The sequence below is a fragment of the Coptis chinensis genome, chromosome 6 (assembly GCF_015680905.1).
Source record: "Coptis chinensis isolate HL-2020 chromosome 6, ASM1568090v1, whole genome shotgun sequence".
In the NCBI taxonomy this organism is placed as follows: domain Eukaryota; kingdom Viridiplantae; phylum Streptophyta; class Magnoliopsida; order Ranunculales; family Ranunculaceae; genus Coptis; species Coptis chinensis.
The window spans coordinates 22,989,273-22,999,471 of record NC_141461.1 but is presented as its reverse complement, the minus strand read 5'-3'; the positions used below and the strand labels follow the sequence as shown (position 1 = coordinate 22,999,471).

Genomic DNA, 10,199 nt, shown 5'->3' with positions numbered 1-10,199 from the left:
TCCATGAAGAAAAAATGTCTTGACATTGAGCTGCTCAACCTCTAGGTTCATACTTGCGACCAAACCCAATATCACCCTGATAGAAAATTTCATCAAAGTCAATACCTTTCCTTTGACAGAATCCTTTCACAACAAGGTGAACTTTGTGCCTTGGATGTGGATTATTCTCTTCATGCTTGACTTTGAAGATCCATTTATTCTTGAGAACTTTTCTTCCTTTCGGTTTCACAACTAAGTCATAAGTGTGATTCTTATGCAAAGAATTCATCTAATCTTGTATGACCTTAAACCACTTCTCTTTGTATGTACCTTCAAGAGTCTCTTGATAGTATGTACATGGGTTCTTCACCATCAGATAGTAAAACATACGTATGTGGTGGCCTGGGTACTTGGTTAAAGCTTGTCTCTCACTCTCTCAGATATCCTTACTATATCTTCTTGTGGCTCAGGAGGATGCACTTCTGCTTGCTCAGGTGGTGGTTTATGCACTTCATCTGCATCTTCTATCTCAATAGGTTCAATTTCATCATGAGCAATAAGATCATCATCATGAGCCTCAAACTCTTGGTTCCAATGCCTTCTGCATCTCTTTCCACAGTAGGAACTTCTGGTTATGAATCAACAAGATTATTAGTGAAAGCTTCTAGCTTCTCACCATTCTCAAAGTCTGTTATTGTTTGGTCTTCCAAGAACATAACATCTCGACTTCGAATTACCTTCTTATTGATCGGATCATAAAATTTGTAACCAAACTTCTCATCCCCATAACCCAGAAAAATGCACTGCTTGGCTTTGTCATCAAGCTTTGATCTCTCATCTTTGGGAATATAAACAAATGCTCTGTACTCAAATACTCTTAAGTATCCATAATTAACATCTCTGCCTGACCATACTCTCTCTGGATAATCACTATTCAGAGGTTTTGAAGGCGATAGGTTGATCATATATACAGCTGTGCACATTGCTTCTATCAAGTAACTTCTTGGTAACTTAAAGTGAGACAATATGCATCTCATCCTCCCTACAATGGTACGGTTTATCCTCTCGGTTATACCATTTTACTGCGGTGTCTTGGGAACTGTCTGCTCATGACGAATCCTATGATCGACTCTTGCAATACTCTTCAAACTGCCTAATGTACTCTCTCCCGTTATCTGAACGAATACACTTCAAAGGCTTCCCTGTCTCCCTTTTTACAATGCTATGGAAAGTCTTGAAAATACCAAGAACTTCATCCTTAGTCTTCAGACTATATGCCCATATCTTTCTTGACACATTATCAATGAAGGTCAAGAAGTACAAAGCTCCCCCGTGGGACTTCACTTTCATAAGACTACATAAATCCAAGTGTACAAGCTCAAGGATATTCACCTTTCGGTAAGAGGGGAATCTTTCCAACCAAACAATATATATATACTACTTGGAACAAGAACAATCCTTAGTCAATTTCCTAAATACTTCTGCTGCATGTCGAGCAACAGTGTGTGTAACACCATGCTGAAAACTTAAAGCTATCCCAGCATCTATCACAGTGTTTGACTTGAATATTTGGAGCAATCCTATGAACTCCAAAATCTGTCCACCAGGGAGGCAGAAAGCGCCACACTTTAAACACTTCATTTCCTAACCATAACTTGTATCACGCCCCAATTTGTAAACCTTTAACCATAAATTGTAAACGTCATCCTTAAGTTTGAAAATATCCTATCGAAAAAAGCAAAATACACTTTGAAGATGATGTTAAGGTAAAAAGTAAAATATCCCTCGTCTACATTCGTTTTCACTTCATTGCAAACCGTCCTATTCGTTTCCATATCTCAGGCTTTACGTTTAAAAACTAAGTTACCAAAATACTCTGACCACGACTCTAATTGACTGGACGGTGGGGTTTTACTTCCTTGTATTTGGTGAGTGCTTGTTCCATAACATGAGCTTGAGCCAAGAAGATTGCTTTTTCCTCAGTAGATGTGTGAATACGTTTTCCTTCTGACAAATCAGGATAACTCGGACTCAACTTCCTCAAAAGTTCTGGTGCAATTTGAGGATCATATCCTGCTGAAGCCATCAATAGTAGCCCAAGGTAATCTACTTCCACTTCTCTCTTCAAGAAGATTTAATAACTTTATGGTTAATAACTTTACTGGGATTTCAACCTCATGTCGAGCTACAACATGCCCGACTTCATGGCCAATGAATGTCACCACTTCATCATCGGTAAACTCTTCTAGTATTCCTCTCCAAATAAAAATATTTCCACTAGAAATACAGAACACATGAATAGATAACTCATCCACTACTAATATATTCCAATTAAATTCATCGTAATGATTAAACCCGAAGCATTACTATTTGGATTACGCTTCACCTCTCTTTCTAGTCCTTGAATAATATTTTTCAGTATCAACTTTGCCCTTACACTTTGAGGATGCTTCTCATGAGGGCCGACTCGACCCAACTTGAGGCCTAAGGTAGAAGCTCAAAATGTGGCCTTCGTTAACTATAAAAAAAACTCTACAAAGTGAAAGTTATTAACTAAAATAAAGAATAAAGGTAATTTTTTTAGGAATATACTAGTTGTAAGCCAAATATTTAGGAAGATTATGTTCACTTGAGAGTCCTATCTTTGGTAATTTCTTTGGGTTCATAATGTGAGTAAATTGGGACCTATTTTTAAGGAAGTTTTTTGGTGATTTTGTGAAGTTATAGGAGATTACGAGGCCTTCCTTAAAGTGAGGCCTTAGGCGGTTGCCTTTTTGGCCTTAAGGATGAGTCGTCGGCACTGCTTCTCATCGAAGAATGGATGATCTTCCAACTGCAAATCTCCTTCTAGTTTCTCCTTCATAGGTAAAACGAGATGTTTCCAATTTGTAAACGGAACATTTTCAATACGTACACCATGATAACAAAAAGCATAATATAGAGAACTACTCATGACAATCCCATTACCAACTATAGCATAAACAAACCATTTCTTTAGCTTTTTAAACTTGTTATAATCTTGATTTCGTTATACATTGTAATATCTTGGAAAACTAGAAGTAGGAATCTTACCATGCATGAAGTTGGGCAGTTGAAGTGAGATTGTTAAATGAGTTGATTCCAAGCTTTGATCTCCTGTACCAAGTCATGATTCTGATGTTTAAACTTGTTTGGGTATTAAGGGTTTTGGAAATATGTTTGTGGTTTGTTGTTGTGGAATTGGAGTTGGAGTTGGTGAGAGGGTGTTTTAGTGCCGTGTTTGAGTCTGAAAAGTGAAAAGAAATTTTGTTGGCTAACCTTTTCTTGTAAGACGAGACAAGAAGGTAGCCTGGGGGATCTGTTAGCTCTCTCTGGCCCATATTAGGTTTAAACCAGACTGGCAGCCCCAATTTCCCTAAATAAAATGGCAATGCGAGAAATTTAGATGTAAGTAATTAAGTAGTTAGCTTGTTTGAGATTGATCTCAACTTTTAGGAGTACGTGTCCATAAAGATTGGTTCCTTAAACTCTCAATTACACAAAGTTTTATATTAACTTGAAGGAATGTTTCAGCCTTAATCGTCTAACAAAAGAGTATTTCCAATCACAATGTGTTAAGCGAAAAGTTCAGTGAAATAATCAAATCGTTATTCCTTCACATCTTTTATTTATGTGAATCTTTATGTCCATGTAAAAACTTAATATGTTCCATTGTTCCACTTCATAATGGACTGAACAAGTAAAGATAGTATGAACTTTTATGTATGTCCTTGATTTGGATGACATGTTCTGGGATCCTACTAGAAAGATGCATATTTATTTCTTTATTTGTGACTAGTTACTTTGTAGTGAGATACTCACGACACCATAGTGTTTCTTCTAGCTAGGCATGTGTTTTCTAAACAATTTTTCTGGTTTCCTTTTGTTTTTTGATGCTCTGCCAGACATATACTATGGAACTGGAAGCAGAACTTGCAAAACTTAGAGATCAACAAAATGAAGAATTGTAGAAGAAACGGGTGCATTTACTAAAATATTGAAGTCGACAAATTTTCCTTGTTGAAACTTTATTTGGAGGCTTGTGTGTTAAAAAATTTGACGATAATTTTGTTGTTGCAAGCTGAAATTATATAAATGCATAAAAGTAAGGTATAGGATGCTTCCCTTACAATATCTGATTCTAGTTTGTTCAGTTCTTGCAAATTTCATATAAAACACTATTTGCGTTAGACGTATTGAAACTTGAATTGTTACTACTTCTATGGAATCTATGCTTCCAGCCTTTTGATATTTGTACATAGCGCATATGTTTATTTGTTAACACCTCTGTCACTATTTTTTATGTAATTAAATCAATAGTAATGTCATTCAAATTCAACTATTGATAGTGCTAGTTGAACCACGTTCCAGGGTTTAAGTTACGTTGTCACTAATCTCGACCATTGATCATTTCCTAGCAGAGAATCCAACGTCGAGAGGTCTAAAATTCTCGACACAAAGAAAGGCCTTTGGAAGACCATCCTAAATCCTGGATGCTGCTTGTTTACAAATGCCAATGAGCAACCTTGAAAATATCTTTTTACTTGTACATGTTATTCCATTATCAATTTTTTTAAGTTAATGCATGACTTCACTAACCATTACATGCACTCTGTAAAAACAAAGACGAGTTTGATGCGTTGTGCACCTATAAATCTCATGAAAGAACCTAGAAGCTAAGGACCAAATTTATTTGGAAATATTTGTTAGAGTGTGTGGACTGAAAAAGAGGAATAGTCCCACATGGAACAAGAAAGGAGTTCATCACTAGTTGATATAGTGGGAAGCTCACTAACTAGTATTGATGTCTTTCCACACCTATGACCAAGTTGTGGCCTAAGCTCAATGAGTAGTTAAGTGTGGGACAATATCGGAACTAGTTTATCCCATGGGCACAGAGGCCCACAATATAGATATAGATAGATGAAAATGTTTATTGGAATTTTAGATAACTGATTCAATAAGTTGACTTTTTGTTCCAGGACTCAAGAAAACAACCACTGGTGTCCACTTTCCTGGTTCAAGTATAAATGTGAGCACATGTTGCTTGGCATTTTTACTTAGAGCCAAAGAATTTGGAGATCAATCATACTTGGAGGAGTTGGAGGCACGCACTACTCAGATGAAAAACAATGCAAAGCGATCAACATTAATTGGAATGTTGCTACTTGGTTGAAAATCAATACTGTTACGGCTCAAAATAAATCACTCTTCTTGCCTTAGGGGCGTGCTATAAAGGGCTGCTAAAAGGTGCCACATAGGCAATTCGTTTATAACAAGTGGCCACATAGCTATAAAGAGCTCAAAAGCAAGTCCAATGGAAGGATGATATAAAGGGTTGTTAAAAGGTGCCACATAAGCCTTTTAGCAGGCCCAACCATATTTAGCAGCCCAAAATCAAAAAATCATTCCAATCACACTTTTTAGCAGCTGTTAAAATAGGGATATAGACTCTGCCGTTTGTCTGTTAAATTGCAACAGACGACAGAAACTATGCCGTCTATATAGGGTAGTTACTAAAAACGCGAATTTCTTTCTCCTCTCTATTTCTCTCCTCTCTCGTCTCTTCCCTCTCAATCTCGCGGCCTCCTCTCTCTCACCTCAATTTCTGTTAGATTATTTTGATATATATTCACCATAAATGAATTATTACAACTTTGAAATTCGATTTTATTGAGTTTATTTTGATTGATTGTGAGTTATTTTGATTGTGAGGTTATTTTGATTAGTTTAATGTTAAATTAGAATGTTGAATTGTTTGTTAAATTAGAATGTTGGAATTGTGAGGTTAAAGGGATTAGTTTAATATTTGTTGAATTGTTTGTTGAATTAGAATGTTGGAATTGATGTTAGAATGTTAGTTTAAAATTGTGCGTTTTGTTTAAATTGAAGTTATAAAGAGAATATTGTTGATTGAATTGCTGGTGTCATGCAAAATGAGTAACAAGGGTATGTGTCCATTAGGAAGAACTAGTCAGTGGAGGTTCTATCTTAGAATGAATGAAGACTTGTGGCCATAAGCTTCTCTATATTTAGATGTGAATGGTGATTACGATAGTTACTGGGATCGCGTCTTAAGGGGTCTCATATTGCCTGCTAACCTGTACAGAGTTGCTAATATGGACTTTGTGGGATATAAGGCTATTAGAAGTGATTTGCGTATCCCACACCTTGCTGAGCCCTACTCTTCATCTCAAGGTCCTTATGAGGCTTTTGCTCTAGCTCCTTCCGATCCGGATAACCCATGGAGCTATGACATGGTTACATCTCAGGGAATACATGTTGCCATACCTATACCTCATGTTGATCAAAGTCCTTGTTTCGGATTTTGACACTCTAGATAAGGTTAGTATTTGGTTTATATTTTGAAACTTGAATTATATTTGGTTTATAGTGATGATTTTTCTTAAAGTTAATGATTGTTTTGTAGGCTACACTTAGAGCGCGATATGCCGAGTCGCAGCTAATAATGCATGGGATGCGCGATTCGTTTATGACTACAACCGACGAATACTATCATTATTTAGTGGCCGAGCGAGAAGAGAAGCAAAATTCATATGATAGAGTCACAGAGTTAGAAGCACAGATTCTAGAAATGACATTGCAAGAATCACGACGAGGGAGTAAATCAAAGAAGAGGCAACCTGGCAAGGGTTCGAGTCGAAGTTAGTTTATTTATTTATTTATTTTATGTTTGTATTGATTGATGTTTGTATGGATTATATTTAATGAATTAATTGAATTGTGTTTGTTTAATGAATGAATTTTGGTTAGTTGAATGGATGTGTGGATTATTGAGTTGTGGAATGAATGGTAATGGATTATGGAGTGAGTAGAATGGAATGGATATGAATTTTCAGAGAATTTGTATATGAAAAGAAGAACAAGATTTTTCAGTTTTTGCGTCTGCCAGGTACAGACGGCAGCCGTCCGTCCATTTAATTAAAACGGGAGACAGACGACATAGTTTCTGCCATCTATACATAAATAACCAACAAACGACATAAACTTATTATGACAACTGCTAGCAAAAGTCTTAACTTTGACTGGGTTTTTGAGACTCCTTCCAAATTTAAGACCCTTTTAGCAGCCCCATTGGAATGACATTTTTGTAGTTGGGGTGCTATATGACCCTTTAGCAGCCCATATAGCACTATATTGGACTTGCTCTTAGTGTGTTCATCTCACATCTGCAGTACAAGTCATCCTCACATCTGCAATACAAGTCATCCGCAACAGGGCGATAATTAATTACCTATTTTGATGGAACACAAAAATTGACACACGTCTCAGATCAAACTTCGTATATAAATTGTAGATGTTAGTTATTGTATCAACCCCTTTTTGGAGTACTGAGGTGGCATGTCCTGCTGGCACGAAGCAATATAAGAAAGGGGAGGCGCGAAACATTGGATCGAGGCCGCGGCTCTGAAAAAGTGGTCAGGCCGTATATGAGCATGTGAGAATAGGGTGGTCAGAGTCAAAGGAGAGGCAACGTAAGGAAAAAGGGAGGGGGAGTACCGAAGTCGGGCCGCGGAACCCCTAAAGGGACAGGTGTGTGGAGGTGGACCAGAGGATGAGAAAAAGATCAAGGGACGAGAGAGACGGGAGGGCGATATAAAAGGGAACAGAAGGAAAAAAGAAGAGAAAAAGGAGGGGAGGAGAGGAGAGTGGGGGGAGAGTATTAGGACATAGAAGATTAGAGGTTGTAAAAGGTGTTCATACATTTGGCGCCGTCTGTGGGGAAAGGTAGGTCCACGATTAGGGAAGTTACAAAGCATGGCTCCAGCTAAGAGAGGAAGAGGTAGAGGACGAGGTAGAGGAAGGCTGACGAGGGAGGAGGCCGTACAGAACGAGAGAGCCAGTGTGGAAAACATAGAGGTGGGGGAAGAGGAAGTCGAATATTCAGTGGCTGAGGCAACCAGGTTACTTCAAGAGGAGATAGGCAGGCTTAGGGAAGAAAATGATGAGCTGAGGAGAGAAAGGGAAGACACCAAGGGGGAGCGGAAACAATCGCTCCGACAGGAAGCGAAATGGAGGTGCAAAGTGAGGGGGCTCGTACGGTGGTTGGGGCTAACCGGGGTGGAGGCATTACCATGGAAATGGTGAAAGAAATGATTGAAAGAGACCGAGAAACCAAACGCGCGGTGGAGCAGGAAAAACATGGCGCGGCCAAAAAGGTGGTGGATAGCCTGCACCAGAATCCTCTGGCGGACTCGGTCTGGAATGCGGAGGTACCCAAGAGATTCACGCAGCTGCGGTTTGAAAGGTACGACGGGAAAGGAGACCCGGATGACCATTTGCATCATTTTCGGCAGCAGATGCCGTTGTGGCAAGGAGTGAAGTACGATGGCCTCCGGTGCATGATGTTCCCTGCCAGCCTGAAGGGAGGAGCATCTGATTGGTATTATCGGTTGGCGTCGCGGACTATTAAGAGGTTCGAGGAGTTGGAACAAGCCTTTGTGAATCACTTCATCCATCGAGGAAGAAAGAGAGTGGTCGGCGAAGCGGACCTTTTAACGCCAAACGAAGTCCGCCGAGACTTTCGGGGACTTCTGTGTTCAAGGAAGAAAGCGGCCGAGGGTGGAGAATTTGGATGAACGCACCGCGGTCATAGCGTTCCAGCACGGATTAAAGCAGGGGACACGAGTACATGGATCAGTGTCCAAGATTGAAGTTACCACCTTGCATGCTTTATACTTGAAAGTGGAACGTTACATCAGGTATGAGGACATTCTGCGGAGGAACAATAAGGAACACAAAAAGCCTGACAAGTCAATACATGCCGTGGCCACGGAGGACGGAAGAGACCAGGAAAGAGCTGCGGCCAGGGACAGAGGAAATTACGGGAGGGAGATACCGAGAGCAGAGAGGGGCAGAGACCAGGCTCGACCGGAGTACAGGGAAAGAAAACCGTATCGTGAGATAGATCTGACACCGCTGGACAAGTTGTTGGAGGAGATCTTGCCTCTGATCAAGGGACAACGACACTACGAAGAGCCACGGAGCTCGCCAAAGGAGATCGAAGGAAAGCCGTTTTGTGCATACCATCAGGTCAGGAATCATGCTACCAACGAATGCTTTGCTTTATAGTGGTTGGTAGAAAGAATGATTGGGAGAGGACAGTTGAAAGAAAATGTCAAAGAAGCTCAGCCGATCGAGAGAGGGTCAGCGCCGCAAAGAAGAATCCCCGGCACGATAAATGTAATATTCAGCGGAGAAACGCTGGGGAGGAACGCTCATCGGGATAAAGTGAGAGGACCGCCAGCCTCCAGCAGATAAACGAAGTTGCGAGCGGTCCGCGGCTAGTTCCCGAAAGTAGCAGAGGGAGTGACCGGGTAGAGTTTACACAGAAGGATCTGGAGTCGGTGAGCTCGCCACACGAAGATGCCCTGGTGGTTACCGTAGCAATGGGAAATTACATGGTGAAGAGGGTGTTGATAGACTGCGGAAGTTTAGTGGATTTGCTGTTTCAGGGTGCACTGGAAGAGATGGGAATAGAAAAGGAGCAGATGAAGCCTCCGCGGACTAATTTGTTCGGGTTCAATGGCAGCATGACTGTGCCAGTGGGAGAGCTAGTACTGCCGGTGACCGCGGGGCCGGTGACCGTTTTCACCAAGTTCATGATGGTGGATACTAACTTACAATACAACACAATCTTGGGAAGAAAATGGATTCATGAGATGAGGGCAGTTCCCTCTACGTATTACCAGGTGATCCGGTTCCCAACAAATGGAGGAATGTATGAGATAAGGGGCGATCAGGTCGCGGCGCAGAACCTAAACCATGTGGCGGCTGGTGAACCCGTATGCGACTGGAAGGGAGCCCGAGGTAGGGACGGTCTGGCATAGCAATTACAGATCGCGGCCGAAGGGAAGAGGCCGCCCATCGGGGGCAAGACGATGGACGAGGTTGAGGTTGTAAACATTGGAATAGCGGAGGAGGAGAAGTTCGTGAACATTGGAGCCAATTGGGCGGAGGAGTGGAGAGAGAAACTGATTGCCTTGCTGGCTGCGAATAGTGATGTGTTTGCATGGTCGATCGAGGAGTTGGTAGGGTTAGCTCCAGAGTTTGCATGCCACAGATTGCACATGCGGGATGGCTCCTGCCCGATCCAATGGCGAACCGAAGTGTCGAAGCCGCCAAAGATATATGCGGGGGAATCGAGAGGAGATCACGAGAAGTTGAGAAATGCAGGTATT

General features: G+C 40.9%; 1 protein-coding gene across 1 annotated transcript; it reads left to right on the top strand.

The window, feature by feature from the left end:
- Positions 1 to 9,407: 9,407 nt before the first annotated feature.
- On the top strand, positions 9,408 to 9,848 carry LOC147492151 (uncharacterized). Its single transcript, XM_086567423.1, has one exon. The coding sequence runs from the start codon at positions 9,408 to 9,410 to the stop codon at positions 9,846 to 9,848; it is 441 nt and encodes a 146-aa protein (XP_086423549.1).
- The last annotated feature ends 351 nt before the right edge of the window (positions 9,849 to 10,199 follow it).

What these genes read in the sequence shown, in the direction of transcription:
- LOC147492151 (XM_086567423.1), top strand. Translation starts at nt 9,408, where the DNA reads ATGGGAAATTACATGGTGAAGAGGGTGTTGATAGACTGCGGAAGTTTA.